At 48.4% G+C, this 20311-nt stretch overlaps 2 protein-coding genes across 3 annotated transcripts in view; both read left to right on the top strand.

Moving 5' to 3' along the window:
* grk3 (G protein-coupled receptor kinase 3) overlaps window positions 1-8751 on the top strand; it is a 48536-nt gene extending 39785 nt beyond the window's left edge. Inside the window, exons 15-22 of one of the 2 annotated variants that reach the window (XM_076757571.1) lie at window positions 263-363; window positions 825-891; window positions 2625-2720; window positions 3710-3872; window positions 3952-4088; window positions 4408-4446; window positions 5273-5386; window positions 5485-8751. In XM_076757571.1, the coding sequence (XP_076613686.1) occupies window positions 263-363; window positions 825-891; window positions 2625-2720; window positions 3710-3872; window positions 3952-4088; window positions 4408-4446; window positions 5273-5386; window positions 5485-5646 (879 nt within the window). In that variant the 3' untranslated portion in view covers window positions 5647-8751. The remainder of the gene's footprint in view (window positions 1-262; window positions 364-824; window positions 892-2624; window positions 2721-3709; window positions 3873-3951; window positions 4089-4407; window positions 4447-5272; window positions 5387-5484) is intronic. The other variant, XM_076757572.1, reaches the window with a different exon arrangement.
* A 7106-nt stretch (window positions 8752-15857) lies between these two features.
* Window positions 15858-20311, top strand: part of myo18b (myosin XVIIIB) — a 31044-nt gene continuing 26590 nt past the window's right edge. Inside the window, exons 1-9 of the mRNA XM_076758743.1 lie at window positions 15858-16016; window positions 16093-16443; window positions 17025-17088; window positions 18595-18707; window positions 18796-18963; window positions 19055-19265; window positions 19336-19478; window positions 19635-19735; window positions 20232-20295. Coding sequence (XP_076614858.1) covers window positions 15858-16016; window positions 16093-16443; window positions 17025-17088; window positions 18595-18707; window positions 18796-18963; window positions 19055-19265; window positions 19336-19478; window positions 19635-19735; window positions 20232-20295 — 1374 coding nt within the window. The remainder of the gene's footprint in view (window positions 16017-16092; window positions 16444-17024; window positions 17089-18594; window positions 18708-18795; window positions 18964-19054; window positions 19266-19335; window positions 19479-19634; window positions 19736-20231; window positions 20296-20311) is intronic.

The raw sequence follows: 20311 nt of genomic DNA, 5'->3' as shown, positions 1-20311 counted from the left end.
CAGTGTGATTTAGACTTCCTGATCATGTCTTTATCTCTTTATCTTTATCTCTCCATCGTGAATAAACGCTCAGTACAGCTGCTCACGGTTCTGCTCTGACTCCAAAACGAGCCTCAGACGTCACACGTCCTGTTTACATCCACCAAAAGCATTATGGGAGCAGTAGTTCCAGCGTGAACGTCCTGTATTAGATGCAAATGATGTCTGTCTATTTTCAAACGACCCGTTCTCACCCCCCCCTTTGTTTCTTCCTCTGTGGCAGAATGTGGAGCTGCCAGACTCTTTCACTGCAGAGCTCAAAGATCTGCTGGAGGGGCTGCTGCAGAGAGACGTCTCCAAGAGGCTCGGCTGCCAGGGCCGAGGGTACGACACACACTCCGCACACGCACACACACACACACACACGCACACAAAGTTCACGTTCACCTCCGTCCTGTCAGCGTTCGTGTCCGCTGACGAGCAGATGAATTCATCAGGCCGATGGATTTTGCTGGCTGTCCTCATTAGAGCTGCAAACACTGGGTGGTGTAGTTTGCGGCTCAGTGAGGACGGACGGAGACGGACGGAGACGGACGTCGAGCGATGGGACAGAAGCTGAGTTCATGACTGATTTCATCAGCGCTGTGATTTGGCTTCAGCTTCTGACTAAACCGGAGTGCTGATCAGTGTCTGCGCTGCAGGATGGGGTTTGTTTGTCAGAGGGAGTAACGCAGCAAACGCTGCCACCTGGTGGACAAACGTGAAGTAACAAATCAACCTCTCCCTCCTCCTCCTCCTCCTCCTCCTCCTCCTCCTCTTCCTCCTCCTGTCTGTGTCACATGCAGAGCCCCGGAGGTGAAGGAGCATCAGTTCTTCAAAGGCATTGACTGGCAGCAGGTGTACCTCCAGAAGGTGAGCGAGCGTCTTTGTTCTTTGTGCTGCAGCTTTTTTTAACCTTTCTTCATTGTGGATGTGACGGATGTCTGCAGAGAGATCGTCTCAACGCTGCTGACAAATGTGCTTCAAGGCCTCTAAATAATAGTTACTAATGTGTTAGAATGAGCTGTGAATTGTTTTTGGTCGTGAAGGATCCAAAATAAAGTCACATGACACTGAAACACTCCATCTAAACACACTTCATTAAAGATTTGTCCCTTCTGAGAAAAAAACCTTTTTAATTCCAGTCGTGAAAAGCTGGACGTCCCACTTTTCCATCAGCACTTAAACGCAACACGAACAGTCTCAAAGCTCCTGCATTTAAACACTGATAATTATTGAACTTTAACTGTAAAATAGTTTTATTTGTCGATCATGAAACACGTTTCTCTGCAGAGTTGAGACTCATGTCTGTCCATAAATATGATTCAGCAAACGGGATCAGTACCAGCTGTGCTGCTGCTGTTTTCAGATGTGTTGATCGAAATACCGTAACATGCAAAGGTTTGATCCCTGATCAGAAGTGATGTGACTGATTGGTCGAGTGAGCAGAAGCTGATGCAGATTTAAGAGCTTTACGAATGCTGCGACTCCTCAAACCTCGTCCCAACAACCAGCAGCCATGTTCTCCTCTGATAGTTGAAGCCCACAGAGCAGCAGAACAGTGGAGGTCAAGCTGAGGTCTGACAGACCAAGAAGACCTTCAGATGCTCGTGGGATCGTTGCAAAGACAATCAGACCTTCATGAAGACTCAGAAAAGGTGCATCTGCACAAATATGAGCTTCATGGAAGAAGATTTCCTGCTTCCATCAGACGTTTGCAGAGGAACATCTGAACATGCATTTTAGAAACGAGTCCTGTGGACTGACGGAGTTAAAATAGAACTTTTCATAAAGGGAACACCTCTGCAGCTGTCAGGCGTGGGGGAGGATCCATCAGGCTTTGGGCTTGCGTTGCAGTCGGGGGGGGGGGGGGGGTGTTTCAGTGGTAGAGGAACGAATAGATTCTCCAGTCAGTCATCACAGCATCTGTAAAGAAAGGAGGACGACTTCTTCAGCAGCACGATGATCCTAAACACACCTCAGCTTCCTCAGTGAGCTGCCTGAAGAGGACCAGGCTGAAGGTTTGGTCGTGGCCCTCAAAGTCCCCCCACACCCCTCATTAACCGCAAAGTATCTGCAATGGTCGAAAAGCCCCCAAACAAGACCTGAAGAGTCTTAGCTGGCTCCAAAAAGCCTGAACCTGCAGGGACCCGAACCTGCAGGGACCCGAACCTGCAGGGACCCGAGCCTGCAGGGACCCGAACCTGGAACCATGGAAATCCGTCTGCAGACTCCTGAGCCTCATGTTTCTGATCGCTCTGGTCTCTGCTGTTATTGATTATTGGCTGAAACACATTTCAGATGAACCAATCTGCACCGAGCAGAAATGTGATAACAGCTCAGAAACATGTCGTCGTGTCGAGCTCCGTCTGGTTATCGGCAGCGTGATGAAGATGTCGGCGCTGCGTCTGAAGCGACAGCAGCTACTCCAGTCATTAGACCAGTACAGTTCCAGTTGCCATGGTAACCCGTCAGCTCAGGGAAGCGCTGCTGTGGGACTGTCGCCTTGTTGTTTTGCTCTCACTCCTGTTTCTCCTTCATCCTACTTTCTTCTTCTTCTTCACCTCCCTGAACACCGCCCCTCTGTGCTCTCTCTCCCTCTGCAGTATTCTCCTCCTCTCATTCCTCCCAGGGGAGAGGTGAACGCCGCAGATGCTTTTGACATCGGCTCCTTTGATGAGGAGGACACCAAGGGCATCAAGGTAAGCAGGCGCACGTCCGGACGCCGCGTGTGTTCCCCCTTTCTGACAGCATCCACCGCTGATGATGTGTCTGACTCACGATAGCCTAAATATTAACCTAAACATGCACGTTTTCCTCTGCACACGCCACGTCGGACACACTGAGCTCCGTTCAGAGGCGGCGAGCAGTCGTATGAACGCTGATGCAGGAGGTCAGAGATGAACTGAGCCTCTGGAACCATCAGCCTCATCACACCCGAACCGTTAGCTTTGGATGCTAGCGAGTGTTAGCGTGTAGCTCGTTCTCCTCGTTTACACCACAGCCTGAGCGTCAGTCCATCGGCAGACAAGCAGCTGACGATGACTCCATAACTGATGAATCATTTTGGTGTTTTTAACCTTTTTCTGACCAGACGCTCAGCGTGTCTCACCTTAGCTCGTACTCAAAACCTGACAACACAGGAACAAATAAATATTCTCTATCAGCCACTCGCGCTGAGTTTTTAATGTGTGAAAAATGAAGCAGTAATAACGTGGTGAGTCTCGTCGGGGCTCCATAAAGTGTCTCCCCGTCTCCTCCTGGAACATTAGAGTCCTCCTTCATTAACTTTAATGTGGCTGCAGTAACAGTAATTCATCCTCTGACACTCAGGAAAGCAAAGACAGAAGAGATGTTTACTCCCCCCGACGGCCTCGTCATTAACGCGCAAGCAATAATCGAAATAACTGCGTGTGGTGACACGAGTGTGGAGGAGGAGGGGGAGGAGGAGGAGGAGGAGGAGGAGGGTGGAGCTGATGTTAATCCAGCCCGAGCAAAATGTCTGAAAGTGAGCAAATACACAGCTCCTGAAAGATTACTGCAGTATTCACACTCAGCTGCTGCAGGACGCTGAGTTAGACTGAGTGAAGCAGCTCGGCCTGATGACCTGCAGACTGAGAGCGTAAGCTGAAGCAGTGTCCTCCGCTCCTTCACCTCCTCCTCTGTCCCGTCTGTCCTGTCTGTCCCGTAGCTGCTGGACAGCGACCAGGAGCTGTACAAGAACTTCCCTCTGGTCATATCGGAGCGCTGGCAGCAGGAGGTGGCGGAGACGGTCTACGAGGCCGTCAACTCGGACACGGACAAGAACGAGGCTCGCAAGAGGGCGAAGAACAAGCAGCTGGGCCACGAGGAGGGTAAGGGTCTCCACAGGTGGACGACGGCGCTCTGAGCCACCGGCGGCGGCGCTCTAACCGTGTTTGTGTCCGCCCGCAGACTACGCCCTGGGAAAGGACTGCATCATGCACGGCTACATGCTGAAGCTGGGGAACCCCTTCCTGACTCAGTGGCAGCGCAGATACTTCTACCTGTTCCCCAACCGGGTGGAGTGGAGGGGGGAGGGCGAGTCACGGGTGAGTCCACCAATCAGAGCTCTGCATCGCCGCCTGTGTCGTTTTCATGTCCGTCTGTCCTGAAGAGAGCGTGCTCTACTGTCTGTCTGTCTCTGACTGTCTCTGTCTGTCTGTCTGTCTGTCTGTCTGTCTCTGACTGTCTGTCTGTCTGTCTCTGACTGTCTGTCTCTCTGTCTGTCTGTCTGTCTGTCTCTGACTGTCTGTCTCTCTGTCTGTCTCTCTGTCTGTCTGTCTGTCTGTCTCTGACTGTCTGTCTGTCTGTCTGTCTGTCTGTCTCTCTGTCTGTCTGTCTGTCTGTCCGTCTGACTCCACTCTGAAGGAAAAGTGGCTAAAACAGTTTAAAATGCTGAAGGACGGGGTGAGTGTTAAGACCAGGTCCAGGTCCCTGCTGTGTCCTCAGCATCCCTGCTGTCTTTTAGATCTGTAGACGTCCTCCCTGCTTCAGTCTGTGCGCCCCCCTCAGGCTGCTTCTGTTAGAGCAGGAGGAGCTGCCCTGTGAGGCGTTCAGGTGCAGGAACTCTGAGCGTTGGTGTTTCAAAGTGTCTTTTTACTCTTAAAGAACTCACAGAACCGTCCCTTCCCGTCTTTTCAGAGTCGAACTCAGATCTCAATCAAAGGACAAAATGACTGCTCGATAAAGACGTCCTCCTAGCTTCAGGTCTCCTCGTCTCCATGTTTAGACAGCGATCGTTGTCTGCACGTCCATCGTTACAAAGCAAACAGGATGACTCTGATTCTGGCCTAATTCAGCTTTTCTTCACGTAAACGACCAGCGTGTCGGTGGATCTGTCAGTACCGTCTGACTTCTGTCTGTGCCTCTCAGCTCCAAGCCCATTGGCTCCCTCTGAGGGTGTAAATCTTTAAAAACGCCTCACAGATGGTTCCATGTGTGAAAACGCTTCCTCGGCTCTAGAGTCAGTGTGTGTGTCCGTGGTGATGAAGAACAGCAGTGATGAGTTTTAATGGAGGTCGATGACTCAGATCCATCAGCTGACGTGTTGACGTGTAGAACAGCTTCTTTTGGGTCCAGTAATAAATCCTGCAGCTCTGTGTCACCTGTGCTCACCTGTGCTCACCTGTGCTCACCTGTCAGCTGTAGTCCAGCAGCTCAGCCTTGAGTTGTCTGCTTTCTGCTTGGTGTGTCTCACCTTTGCTCATTTGTGATTGGTCAATTTTATCCACAGCAAAACCTGCTGACGATGGAGCATATCGTGACGGTGGAGGAGACGCAGATTAAAGACAAGAAATGTATCCTGCTGCGCATCAAAGGGGGGAAGCAGTTCGTGCTGCAGTGTGAGGTGGGAGCGCCGCGCCGCCATGTTTGTCTCTTTGAACTTTCCGAGCAAGACGACGGCGAACAGCTGACGGTTTCGTTGTTTGGTTCTTGTGTCCGCAGAGCGACCCCGAGTTCGTGCAGTGGAAGAAGGAGCTGACGGAGGCGCTAACAGAAGCCCAGAAGCTGCTGCGCCGCGCCCCCAAAGTCATCGGGAAGGGCCGGGCCGGAGTGGTGGAGCTCTCCAAACCCCCCCTCACACACCGCAATAGCAACGGCCTGTGAATACACACACACACACACACACACATACATACCTTGATACACACACACATACACACACACACACACACACACACACACACACCCTGCATCCCACCTCCCCTCATCATCAGCCGCAGGACTCCTGCCCTGACACCTCCCCGCCACCCGCCCACGATGCCTCGCAGTGTGTGTTTGGACCACGCCCACTAGCTTCTTATCCACACACACACACACACACACACACACACAATCACCAATAATAAGCGCGATACAGTTTTTTTGTCTGCCATGGGACCTTGCCAGTTCACGGAGAGGACGGGGGCCGCAAGGCGAGGAAGGGGGGCATTCGGAGGACTCAGCATGTGAAGACCCTCTGCATGAATGTGACGAGGACGGACGCCGGTCCTCTCTTGTCCCTGTCTTTCTTTTTCTCTCTGTACCTCCACCACCTCGCTCTGTCTGAATCAGGTCAGTCTGAAGGGGGCCTCTCTTCAGGACCCGCAGCAGCCTGGACTCCGCCAACCCCCCCCCCACACACACACTGAGGAGGCGGCTGCTCGACCGGTTCTCCTCATCCCTCCCTCCAACCCTTCCTCCCTCTGAAGTGCATAAAGTGCCAACATCAACATTTACCTGAGTCACCTGAGCGCCGGGGGGACCCGCTCGGGGGCAGCGATCGCCCCCGCACACACAGGCGGAGGGTGCTCGTGGGTGGAGGTGGTGGTTGATCATTCCAATGCAGAAAACAGGAAGTACGAGGAAGCACAGACTCTTTGATTGGCTCCTGTACAGCCAGTTACCATAGAGACTGAGATTCCATTGGCTGACATACAGCAGCCGGTTGCTATGGGAACCATGAAGACTGGTATACCTGGGGATCAGTAACCAAGGACAACGGTGTAACTATTGTGTATGAAGAAGAAGAAGAGGAGGGTGGTGGGGGGGTGTATATAAGAAACCCTTTGTGCATCTCAGTGTTTTAGTCCAACGTGTTTGCATTGTCGGGGACTTAAGGGGAGGGAGGAGCAGGAGGAGGCTCGTTTTCCTGCTGGGAGGCCTGTGGGTGGTGGTGGGTGGGGTGTGACAGCTGTCAATCACTCGCTGCGCTGCGTCACCTCAGAGTCCGTCTGAAGATGGTGAGGCGAGGACCTCCGTGTTCGTACGTACGTTTGTGCCGAAAGACGCGTCGATGCCTCGCGGCTCTCTGACGTCACAGCTTCATCGTCCCGCTCGCCGCGGTCAGCGCCGCAGGTTCAGTCAGCTGTTGGTTGATCGTCCCGCTCGCCGCGGTCAGCGCCGCAGGTTCAGTCAGCTGTTGTTTGATCGTCCCGCTCGCCGCGGTCAGCGCCGCAGGTTCAGTCAGCTGTTAGCGTGGATCGACTGAAGCTGAAGACAAAGTCCAGCCTCAAGTACACAAACAGCCACAAACGCTGCGCCTGATTGTCTGTGATGTATGAGGACGCCTGTTTGTTTCCCGCCTCAGAGCAGGTGGAGCCGGCCTCATTTCCCAGAATGCATTTGTGCGGCCTGCAGAGATCTCTCATAGGTTAGACCTCCTCCGGGTCGTGAAAAAACGTTTGACCTGCGTTTGAAAAGCTGTTATCGATTAATCAGAGGATTTGATCGGTTGATGATTTGGTCTGAAAAGAGTGAAAACAATGTTTGTAACGTCTCAGAGCTGCAGGAGGAGCGTTCACACAAACGCAGGGCAGCACCACCCGCAGGTGGCGCTGCGACGCGGAGGCCTGACGCTGTGCTTCATCAGCTCCTGCTCACCTGCCGTCAGAGGGTTTCAGGTGGAGTTCAGTGCAGTTTTCACCGGCCTCGACCTCGAGCGGCGGCCAGAGGCGCTGTTAGAGCAGCGGGCGGAGCAGCGGGCGGAGGCGGCCTGTGGGTGGAGACGTTGGTTCATTTCAGGGTTTTTACTTTGATGCAGTAGCGAGTCCTCGTCTGTGACGTCATTCATTTCCGCTGCAGTAGGAAAAGGTGGACGGGGCGCGTCGTGATTTCTTTTCTGTGTAGCCTTTAAGCGTCAGGGCAGATCTTCGTCTTATAGAGAAACTTCGTCACCTCTCAAGGTGTCTTTTATTTTTGTAAACCAAAATGGTTTTTATTGTTTTCATTGAACTTTATGTTGTTGCACCTTTTTAGCCCAATGTGTTACTTAATAGTTGTTCAATGTGCCAAATAACTGTTGCTGATTGAGTGGAACCAATGGGAAGCCTCCTTTTCTGAACCTTGACCCTTCTCACCGCAGACACGGCGCCGGCCAAAATAAACAGAACACACACACACACACACACACACACACACACACACAAACTGTGCAGTGGAAGGAGTCTCTGAAGGGTACAAAACTGTGACCAAACGTTTTTCCAGGTGTGTGTGCATGTGCGTGCCTGTACTTGTGTGTGTGTCTGTGTGTGTGTGCGTGTGCGTGCCTGTACGTGTGCGTGTGTGTGTGTGTGTGTGTGTGTACGTGCGCTTCATTATGGCGTTTTTTTTTTTTTTTTTTGGTCATACACAGACTCAAACACGCTCAACACACGACGATTTAAAAGGATGGCATACAGGAAAAAATCAAAGTATATATAAATATATGTGTATATGAATGAGAAGAGCTCTAGGTTTATTTAAAGATTTAATGTAGAAAACAACATGAAACTGTTCGGGGAGGTCGGGGTTTTGATGTGAGTATAATTGTTTGTGGTGAAGACTTCAGCTCAAATCTTGCACATAAAGACTTTAGATATTGTACCTGCGAGTTCCAGATGATTATTTTTGTTTGAATACGGACTCTTTGCTCTTTCATATTTATTGCGTGCGTGGATTTCTGTCCTCCACGTGGACGAGCCCTCCGCCGAGCGCTCGCTGTAGAAACTCCTCCGGTTTACACATCAGAAACTCTTTTTTTGTTTTCATACGCCACAGACAAACACAGATACTACTGGCTTTGGGTTATTATTGCCATTAAGGTTATGATAATACTGATATATAATTGATAATATTATTCAATGATTATTATTAAATTTATTTTATTTCAATGATTTTTTTGGAGACAGGTAGGAAGTTGCGTGTTGGACTGCTTGTAAAAACAGTTCATGAATAAAAATCTTTTTCCGTGTTGCTTCCTGTCACATCTGCTTTGCTTTTCCAGCTGAATCGAACTGACTGAATGTTTGAAACGTTCTGCTGCTCGACGCTCCGCCTCACATCAACAGACCAATCAACAGGAACATGATGCATGAATACAGCTTCATGAGCTACCCATCAATCAGTGTGTAAAGTGATAATAAATGAACATTTTCTCCACATTTAGCAGCTAAAGTCAAAGGAAGTAATCATAATCCAACAATATGTGTTGTGAAAGGTGGCGCTCTGCAGAGTGATCTCAGTACTTTTACTTCAGTAAAAGTATTAGCAGTATTTCTGCACTGTGTACTACTTCTTTTGCTGAAGTAAAGAGCTGAATGCTTCTTCATTAACAAACATTTCTGACCTCTGCAGTCTGTATGGGAACGTTCTGGGTGCAGATGCTAACCGATGCTAACTGCAGATGCTAACGTGAAGCCCAGCAGCGATCGTTTGTATCTGCAGGGTTTCTGAGATTATGATCAGATGAAATTCATCATTTAATGAATATCTGAAAAGAGTAAAAGTGGAGTTCTGGGAGAGAAAGAAAACCAAGAAACATTCAGAGTTTCATCCATCTGCAGACGGACCCCCCGGCCCCTCATTGTGTGTATTTCAGCGTTTTGGTGGCTGAAATGAGCCTCGTTGCAGAGTTAATGTACCTCAGCGCTCCGCTGTGTCCTCATGACGCCTCCAAGGCTTTTAATTCAAATCATGACATGAAATCAACGACTCCAAAACCGGAGAGAAAGCAGATGAACCTGGAGGAGCCAGCAGGAGGTTTGATGATTTCCAGGAATATTTTCACATGCTGTTTTTGTCCTGATGCTTCAAACCATTAAACAAAGTTAATGGATGTTTGGTTCTTTAAAGGTTTCATCACTAACTGACATCCAGATGTACAAAACCTCCATCCTGAGCTTCAGCTGCTCCTCACAGCACAGTGCTCACACTCACCTGCAGCATGACAGTCATGGCTGCTAACCATTAGCATGTTAGCAGCCTCGTTAGCTGCTGTTAGCATTTAGCTCAAAGCACCACAGTGCTGCACAGAGCTGACTGTCGACTCGTTAGCAGCATAATTAGGGAATGTTTTTAATGAACGTGTCTGCCAGGTGTTCATACTGAATGTATCTGCAACAAGTTCAATGTATTCTTGATGTATAATTGATCAGAAACATGAGATCAAACGTTTCTGAACGCTGAACTGAAGCCACCATCTCTGACTCAGCCTGTCGCATGTATGATGTCGCACTTCAGTCAGACTCTCACAGCAGCTAAACTTCACAAACTCTCACAAATAAATGTACTTTTTCACCACCAGACACAATTCATTTCAACCTGTAAAGTAACCTCCTGTGCATTGCATCATGGGAGAATAATATCCATCAAGAGCACATTTAAAAGTGTTTTTAGTCCAGTGTGAGCTCACTACACACTGCCTGCTCGGGGCACTTTAGATAGCATGTTAGCATGCTAACATTTTGTAGTTAGCAATAAACACAAGTACAGCCGAGGCTGATGGGAAAGTCCTTTAGTTTTGCAGGAATTTGGTCATAAAACCAAAGTTTTGGACACATTAAAGGTGAGGTCAGGACTTAATAAAAACCGTCAGACTGGGAGCGCTGGTGTCCAGCTGTGGACGAGCGGCCATGTTTGAATGTTGTGGTAACCTGCCGATTGTACCTGTAATATTTTGAGCTGACGATCATCAAAGTTGTTCTAATTGATGCTGACAGGAACAAACTTTGTGAGAATCCGTCCAGTGTTGGCGGAGATATTTCAGTCAGCTCACGGAGCAGCTAACGGGAGCTAACGAGCCGCTAACAGGATGAATGAAAGCTGGATTCAGGTTATTCGTATGTCAACACGTTTCCAGCAGCCAGTTCTGCTGATTCTTCCTCACGGGAACCAGGAGGCTCCTCCTCCTCCTGCTCCTCCTCACCTCAGCTGGAGCTGTCAATCAAACCGGACAGCTGATCTGCAGATCTGCACATGTGCGCTCGTGTCCCCCGTCCAACAGCCGGCATCCATGAACCCCCCACCCCCACCCCCTGCACTCAAACACCCTCAGAAAAGCTGCCTCCTATGCAGCTAAAATATGAAAACCAGCACGTTCATTGTGGACTGTGTGTCTTTTCATGTCTCATTAGCTCTCTCATGTGTCCTCCTCTGTGATCTGGCATCCAGCAGCTCTCCAAACAGGGTCGTGTCCCCCCCCCCCCCCCGCCTGCAGATATTTATAGCCTCCAGCCCACCGTGTTGCTTATCAGTGTGGCTCTATTTCTGACCACATGCCCGGCTCGGTCTGTCCTGCTCACAGTGCGTCTGTGCTGCTGTTTGTGACACAGTGGGACTCTCGTTTGGCCTCACGGGATCTTCCATTAACCTTCTGGATCTTTTAGCCGCTTTTTTGCCACTTTGGAAGGTACGCCGCCGTGTGCCGTGTGCGTCGCTTACTGTCCGCCATCCACAGACATGAAGACACTGCAGGTCTTATTTATAGAGGATTTGTCGGAGGGACAGGCCTGACGGGGCCTGACGGGGCCTGACGGGGCCTGTGTGCTCCAGAGGCTGGGTGAGATTTGACATTGGCTTCAGACCGAATGTCTGCTTCACTGGAACTTTGGTTTTTATGGTGTTTCTGCCACTGGTGGCTCATTAGGAGGAGATTTCTCCTCATTGGTCATAAACGTGTCCACTCGTGTGGGATGCACAGTTTGAATCTGGTCATTGACGAGCTGTAGGATGGTTTTAGGTTGAAACTGTGAATGTAAACCTGTTGGATTTAAAGTGAAAACACGATTTGCTGCTGTTTGTCGGCGTGAGGAGAAGCGCTGTCCTGATTGGCAGAGTGCCTCGTCCCGTCGAAGCTCTCGAGTTGTTTACAGGACCGGTCGCCCAATGAGAGGCCAGCATTTCATGCTGTCTGATACAGCCTGAATGCAGTTTACAGGACGGGGCTGGAGTGAGACACACGCCACCAAAATGAGACAAATATTTAATGTGAGCTCACCTCCCATGATGAGACGAGAAAGCTGAAAATACTGGACTGACACATGAGAAGAGGGCAGAAAGGCCTGCTGTAAAAAAGACTCATGACAGACATAAAATGCTCATTGATTAATGAGAAGAACTGAATTAAAAACCAGCGTTTAAGTAAGTAAAATGAGTCTTTAATAGTGATTTAAAAGAGGGCGCTGAGCAGCTGGCATCATTCCCAGTGGAAGTCACTTCAGTTTTGGGGGCTGCTGGTAACCAGTGCAAAGAGGCCAGAACAGCAGGAACACGGTCAGATTTCACCGTTACAGTCGTCCAGTTGGCTGGAAACAAAGAATAAGGAGGTTTTTCTGTACCAAAATGAAAGAAAAGATCTCAGCGGCGTCTTTGTTACGTTAAAGGAAATCCGTCAGAATTAAAAAGCGACAGGATTTCCAGCCTCCTGAACACTTTGCAGACAGTGATGATCAAGTCTGTCAGCGCAGCCTCTTCTGTGCTTTAAGTTGTTGGGTTGTCAGTGACGTGACAGAGGATTTGCAGACAGGTAACAGACCCAGAGGTGACGTGTGAACTGAAAACAGTAAAGGGCCAAGAATGGACCCCTGAGGGACCCCACAGGTAACCTCTGCACTGCAGGATGAGGCAAAGTGCTGTCACCCCGATCACACTGATCAGTGGGTTTATTAATAAGCAGTGATGTGAGTCAGAGGCAGCAGAGAGAGCTGGCAGTGGTTTAGAAAGCAGCGCCGTCGTTCATTGGAGGCGCAGGTTCAGTTTTACGATGGTTCAAACGTCTGACTGGAGCCCTCCAAAAAGCTTCTGAGGTGCACAACGCTTTCTCTGATGGCAGGAAAGGCTAACGTGGATGTTTGGTTAATAGAAACGTGACAGACAATCAAGACAATCAATCACAGAGAATAAATGTGAGCTTAAGGATGAAAACGGACAAATCGACTGCATGTTGTTATTTATGTGAGATCATCTGAGCTGGTTCCTCACCGTCCAGCAGGCGTCTGTGTGTGTGTGTGTGTGTGTGTGTGTGTGTGTGTGTGCGTGTGTGTGTGTGTGTGTGGACCTGATGAATGAAGGTCCAGTATGTCGAGATGAAGACACGTGAAAAGCCGACAAAGACTGAATTGATCATGTGACGTCAGACCTCCTAACAGAAAGACGAGGAGTCAGAATAGAGACGCTGTGTGTGTGTGTGTGTGTGTGTGTGTGTGTGTGTGTGTGTGTGTGTGTGTGTGCGTGCGTGCATGTGTGTTGACGTTGAAAAGCTGATCTGACTCTCTTCCATCATTTTCTCGGCTCCTGACGACACCGTGAATCTAACTGTCTACTGTCACCAGGTTGTTTGTCTTCCTCTGCGCACACACACATCGGCGCTCTGACATCACACCTGGCTGACATCCGTGTGACCCCTCCCACACACCCCTGAACCCTGACCCCCCCCCTCCCCCAGTGAAACCATGGCACTGTCTTCACGCTTGAAACTGTGGGAGAAGAAGGGAGGTGCAGTTCACTGCATGCTGCGTTCATCAGACACTAACATGTAATCTGTGTGTGTGTGTGTGTGTGTGTGTGTGTGTGTGTGTGTGTGTCAGAGGGGAGCATTGATTACATGGTGAGTGGACCCTCTGTTCTAACCCTGAATCATCCTGACACGTCACCGTGAAGGCCGCCTGCTGCTGATTGGCCTGTTAGTCATCCTGCATGTTTGGTGAACGAGCTCGAGCTTCTTAAAGCCACAGACCGAATAACATGTTTGATCATCAATACTTCTTTCTACAATCGATACGTCCTCCCTTCACAAAAGTGCTTAAATCTCATGTATGACTTTCTACTTATAGTGAACATGAAGGGGAAATGTTTTTACTGCATGACTGAAGTAAAAGTACCACAATAATGCAAAAACACTCCATTACAAGTTAAACCCTGCATTCTAAAAATACAAAAAAAAAAAACTTAAAGTACATGAAAGTTTATACTTTAAATATGTCAGAATAGAATCAGCTCCACCTTGTTGAGCCACATTAACATGAGTAATAATAATACAATATTGTCCATAAGAAGTACTTCCAGTGACTATGTACTTTTACGTGATAATGTATTTTTTAAGTATAAGTTGGAAACCTGTAGTTTAACAGTTAACAAACTGCCAGAAACGTGCAGTAAGTCACACAGTAATATATATCTAAAGTTTGCTAACATTAGCCACTATAAGCTAACGGTCATACCAGACCGACTTGTAGCAGACGTGTCCTTTAACGAACGAGACAAAGAGCTGGTTTGAAGTTACGGTCTGAACACTTCGTTTAACCACGCTGGGACTCAAATCTACTTCAACGACCTCTGAGACAGATTGGGCAGTTCATGGCGTGACACACTCCAGCACATGTTTTAAAAGCTGCAGCCACGGCCGACACCTTTTCTCCGGTTAGTCATCCAGCACAGAAGAATAAAAGCAGTTTCAAGCACCCTCGTGTGGATCCTGGTCTAAATCTGGCCTCAGCGCTGGACTCATGTTGAGCTGCTCATGTTAAGTCTGTTCATAATGTTAAATTCAGCTTCCTGCCGAAGTTTCTCATTCTGTAGCTTTGTCATAGAAGGAGGTCACCTGTCCTCTGCTGACCTTTATGATATTCCCTGAGGTGTCAGCAGGTGATACCTGTCAGTTTAATGTCAGGCCTCTGGCCACCTCGCTGTCTGACAGCTCTCATTCCCTCATGGCGGCCGTCAGACCCGCTGAGTCATCCTTCCTCTAAAGCTGGAAACTCTGAAAATGATTCTTGACTGTGAAAAGTCGAGGAGATTACGGTTGAAGATGACTCTGTGAGGAGGTGCGAGGTCTGACTCCTGCTTCCTGTCGGCTACGATCGCTGACCTGAACTGTGTCTGTTAGACCAATAATGTGCTTTGACTGCACTTCGCTCCTGGTGTTCAGGGTGTAGGAAGGTGGTGTTTCTGGTCACGCCCTGAACGTGGATCCAAAAGAGAACAACCTGGTTCTTTACCTGCAGCCGCAGACTGTCTTCACCATCTGTTTTCCATGCTAGCACATGGTTAGCCTAGCTTAGCTAATTAAACACCTCCCAACACTTCTGCGGGGTGGGGTGGACGGTTGCACAGTCCTGTGTGCGGTTTCACTTCTGGTGGTTAAATGATGATGAAGTAAACTGTCTCGAATTTCGTAAACAGAAGTAAAAGCCATGAGTCGGGCTTCAGCTGTCGCCTGCAGTCAACGTTTGCAGAAATACGTCGATGCATTCAGTGTCCACATTTTTCCACTTCACACACACGTGTTAAAAAGTTTCCTCATTATGGTGATGAAAAATGTAATAAATGTGGAACTGAATTCTTCTCGAAGCATATTTATTGCTAATGAATAGAACGTAAACGTAAAGCCTGTGAGTGACTGAGCTTCACCTTCACACAGAGCAGGTGAATGAAATGTTCTCTGCAGAGCTCAGAGCTTTGAAAACATCGTCCTTCACGAACAGCGTCCTCGATTCTCTGAAAACACTGATCTCTTCAGCTTTACGAGGAACTTAAAGCTGCTGAAACTCGTTTTCAGATTATAAGAAACTAATTAAATATTCATGACTAAATGTCCAACAGTAAATGCTTCTCTCAGCACTCAGCTAACCTGTTAGCTGTGAGCTAAATGTTGCTGCATGCTGATTGGTGCATGTATGTGTATGATGTCCTATTCCAACGGAGCCCCGCCCACCTCAAACCAGAAAACTCTGAAATCTTTAATGTGAAATAACTGCTGTCACTGAGAGAAGAGAATTTAAAGCCTTTCAATGTCGTTTTTTAGAAAGTGTTCATCCGTGTTTCAGGGAGTCGAGCGGAGGCAGAAAGTCTGAGACAAACATCTAAATGTTAAAGTAAGGTTAAAGTTAAAGAACATCGTAGAGGTGGCAGAGTCCTGTTTACTCACAGCGCTTCAGAGACAGTTATTGATTAAAAAATCCTTTTTGGAGGAGCTGTTACGTTTGCATGTGGAGGAAATGAAGCTGCATGTCCAGTGTGCTTTTATCGTACCTCCACATCACAGTGACCTGCTGTCTGTCTGATTCCACCTGCTGCATCAATCGATGGGACCACAGATAAAAGAGGAGAAGACGCCGGTGGCCGCGGCCGTCCCTCCTCCTCCTCCTCTGTCGGCTGTGCCGGGCGGCTTCCTCAAACAGCTGGTCAGAGAAACCGAGAAGGAGACCAAACAGAAAGAGCCGGAGGTCAAAGACGAGAGAGCGGTGAGTGGCATCACAGTGCCAGAGGAAGAAGAGCACTTCCTGAACTCTTCCTGAAACTCCCTTTTTCCTCCTGCAGCCAAACAAACTGAGCAACAACCTGGTGCAGCAGTTCCTCCTCCCCGATCAGACTCCTCCGATCCTGGAGGCCGAGATGTCCCTCCGGGCTCAGCAGCTGATCGACAACAGCCAGCTCATAGTCCCTCCTGAGCCCAGAGATAAACAGGGAACCAGACAGGAAGTGACCCCGGAGCCGCCAAAGCCGCAACAGGATGTGATGTCAGAGAAGAGCAAGAAGACGCCACAGACCGTGCAGAAGCAGAAGCAGGGGAGGGTGGAGGAGGTGAAGCAGGTGGAGAAGAGAGAGGAGAGGCAGGAGCCGGAGGGGAGGCAGGCGGACGCAACGATAACCGAGCAGGACAGGAGGGAGGTGAGTGTGAGGCGAGCCCCTGGAGGCACTGACACGTTTACGCTTTCATTTACAGATGAGTGATTAAATTTAGTTCATTTGTTTTCTGATGAATTAAGATCAACATTATGGGAAATATTTTATTTGCTTGTTTGCTTTCCTCCCGAGAGTCAGATGAGAAGATCGATTCCAGCCAGCAGCCAGTTAGCTTAGCTTAGCACAAAGACTTGAAACAGATGGAAACAGCTAGCCTAGCTCTGACCAGAGGTAACACAGAAACACCGACCAGCGCAGTTTGTTTGGTGACTTCCTGTCTGTGACTCTCAGCTCCAAGCTCATTGGTTCCTGCTGAAGATATTAAACAATCATATATAATAAACAAACAAATATTTAAACTGCTCACTAATGCAGTTTAATGAGAGAGAGAATAGAATTGTTTTATGTATACATGTATATATTTATATGTATGTATGTATATACATACACACACACGTACACACATATATGTTTACATACATATATGTGTACGTGGCAGCACTTCAGCGTTTCACAGCTCTTCTGTCTTGTTTTGCTCTTCTGTGGTTCCCTTGTTTCTCTCTCAGGTGAGGGATGTTTGGTATGAAGCTGGAACTGTGTGGTATGTTCACAAGGACGGTTTCACCCTCGGTGAGTCATTAAAACAACCACACACACACACACACACACACACACACACACACACACAGAACTGATCACAGGTGAGTTAATCAATAGACAAAGTTCTTCTTCTACAGTTTGGATCCACATTAACCTCCCAGACAGAAACGTCTGCAGACATAAAAAGTGAATTTTGTTGAGAAGCAGCCAATCACAGAGCTTTAAATTCTGTGACCTGCTGCACTAATGATGGGCTTAAATCACCTTAAACCAGTTTACCTCCAGATCCTGGATCAGTTCTGCATTAACTCTGAAATATTCAGAAATCCAAACAACACCTGTGGAATTAGCTGTGACTGACTTGGTTCTGCAGCAACAGCAGCAGAGGCTCATGGGTATTGTAGTGTTTTGACAGACAAAGCATAAATATCCAACACATAATCTGCTGCTTTGGCCATGAACACGAGTGTGAACACAGACATCTTCTCTGTGATGTGTGTGGATCAGAAGAGTCCTCTGCTAATCTCCTCTAATCTATGAGCCTGAGAAATTACCCACAAATCATGTTGTGTGTTAACTACAGCAGTCGCTCCTGATGCTGCTGCTCGAATCTGCTCAGTATCCATCTGTTCATTCCATCCATCATCCATCCATCCATCCATCATCCATCCATCTACTGCTCTAATCCCATTAACCCTTCATATGGACCTCCGACCCCCGACCCCTGACCTCGCTGTTTTACACGCAGGGATCAGAGAATTATTCAGGAAAAGCTCAGAGAGACGTAAACACACGACCATACAGCAGAGCTGGAGAGTAACTAAGTACATTTACTCAAGTACTTATGATACTTTGTGCTTCACTACATTTCAGAGGGAAATATTCTGCTGCTTTTCCACTTTATTTAAAAGGCTGTAGTTACTTTTCAGATGAATTTCCATTAATGTGTTCATCACTAATGGTTTGGCTAATTGTATTTTCATTAATGTACATGTTACATATATGACTTTATGTACTGCTGGGCAGTGTGTGAGTCTCTTTGATATGATGATATCATTTATTGGTTGGTTCTATCTTTCATCTGAATCTGGAGAAACTAAATGTCTGAAGAAGAAGCAGTGAAGGAAAATGTGCAATGTTTGCTTTTGAAATGTGGTGGAGTAAAAGTATAAAGTAACAGGAAGTGGAAATACTCAAGCAAAGTACAAATACTTCAAAGTTGCACTTATGTGCAGTACTTGAGTAAATGTACTTCAATGGATGAAACTGTCTGACTGAATATAAACCTTTGATACTTTCAGTACATGTTACAGCCAATATGTGAGTACTTTTACTCTAAGTATGATGATGAGTGCATTGTTGTGTTGGTACTTTTACTTCAGTGAAGGATCAGAATACTCTTCCAGGTTGACCTGTCTCTGGGGACTCAGGGCTGATATCAGGTGTTCTGTAGTGGACAGCTTTACCTGTAGGTGTTCTATCAGTGAGGGAGGTTGGATCGGTGCTCTCTGATTGGTTGGTATGAACTCGCTCCAGCCACCCATCTGAAGCCAGATGAAGGCACACCTGAGCTCCCAGAGGGCCGAGTGAGGGTCCGCCTGCAGAGCGACGGCTCGCTGCACGACGTGACAGAGCATGAGATTGAGAAGGTAGTTCAGTCCTTTTCCCTTCAGTGTCCCTCTGTGTGCTGCTGACACTGGGGTGGACTGACGGCGTCTCCATCGTCCTCCTCCGCAGTGTAACCCGTCGGAGCTGGACCTGTGTGAGGATCTGAGCGACCTGCAGAGCGTGAACGAATGTGGAGTCCTGCACACTCTGAGCTGTCGAGCTAAAGCCAACATGCCGCTCACGCACGCCGGACCCAACCTGGTCAACTTCTGGCCTCCGTTACAGGCGCACAGCAAGGTGAAGTCCACTCACACTGAACGCGCCGCATTCAGGAGCGCCTCTGGAAAAGAACCTGTTTTTAACGTCCTGACTCCTTCTTCTCTGTCAGACTCCAAAGTCCCGGCGAGGGGAGTCAGTGTGGGACGCTCCTCCTGCTCTGGCTGCTCTGGTCAAACGGGTATACGTGTCCATGGTCGGCACCAGGAGGGACCACAGTGTGTGCGCGGTGGGACGCAGCGGGACCGGCAAGACCACCGCGTGCCAGGCCTTCATGCACGCCCTCCTCAAACAAGCCGGGACCACCGGAGAGAAGATCAGCGGTGAGTACAGCGGCTGCATGCGTTCACGGCCGCGCTGTGCAGGCTGGTAACTCGTCTGCTCTGTCCCCAGTGGAGCGCGTTCAGGCCATGTTCACCATCATGAAGTCATTCAGCTGCGTCAGCTCTCAGCACAGCGACGCCTCGTCTCGATTCGCCATGGTCTTCACTCTGGACTTCAACCACGCTGGACAGGCTGCTGCTGGACACCTACAGGCACGCGCACGCACACACACACACACACACACACACACACACACACACACACACACACACACACACACACACTTTACAGAGTCATGGCCACCCTGACGCAGAGTTACTCACGTCTCCCTCTGCTCCCTCCTCCACCTCCTCCTGCTGCTCCATCAGACGATGATGTTGGACAAATGGAAAGTGTGTCAGAAAACTCAAGGAGAGAGTAACTTCCTGGTCTTCTCTCAGATGCTGGCAGGACTCAGCACAGAGATGAGGTAATCCCCAGAGGTAGAAGTAACTGAGTACATTTACTCACAAACTGTACTAACATTTTCAGGTACTGGTACTTATGATGGAAATGTGGTAATTTGACAGATATAGTTACTAGTTACTTTGCAGATTAAGATGTCACATAAAAAACGTAACAAACCAGTTAACAATCCGATAGACATTTCACGTTTTCATTTAAATGATCGTTTTTGTCCAAATATTTGATATTTCACCAACAAAATCAAAGATAAAAGTAAAGTTTCAGAGAAAGAATCAGAGATCAGACACAGAAGACATTTTACTGCAGAATGTGTACTTTTACTGCATGAAGCTGACAGTACTTGTGCACTTTTACTTAAGTGCGATGTTGAATGCAGGACCTTTATTTGTAGCAGAGTCTCCACAGTGTCATATTGGTTCTTTCACTTTGGTAAATTCTCTGAATGTTTATGTCGTACATATGTTTGACGTGTTCTGAGGTTTCTGAATGTTCTCCATCAGGACAGAACTGCAGCTGCATCAGCTTCCTGAGTCCAACTCTTTTGGTATCGTTCATCCCACCAAGGTAGAGTACAGCAGAC

The sequence above is a fragment of the Chaetodon auriga genome, chromosome 19 (assembly GCF_051107435.1).
Source record: "Chaetodon auriga isolate fChaAug3 chromosome 19, fChaAug3.hap1, whole genome shotgun sequence".
Lineage (NCBI taxonomy): Eukaryota > Metazoa > Chordata > Actinopteri > Chaetodontiformes > Chaetodontidae > Chaetodon > Chaetodon auriga.
Note: the sequence above shows the minus strand (reverse complement) of the source record. Positions and strands in the feature narration are given on the sequence as shown.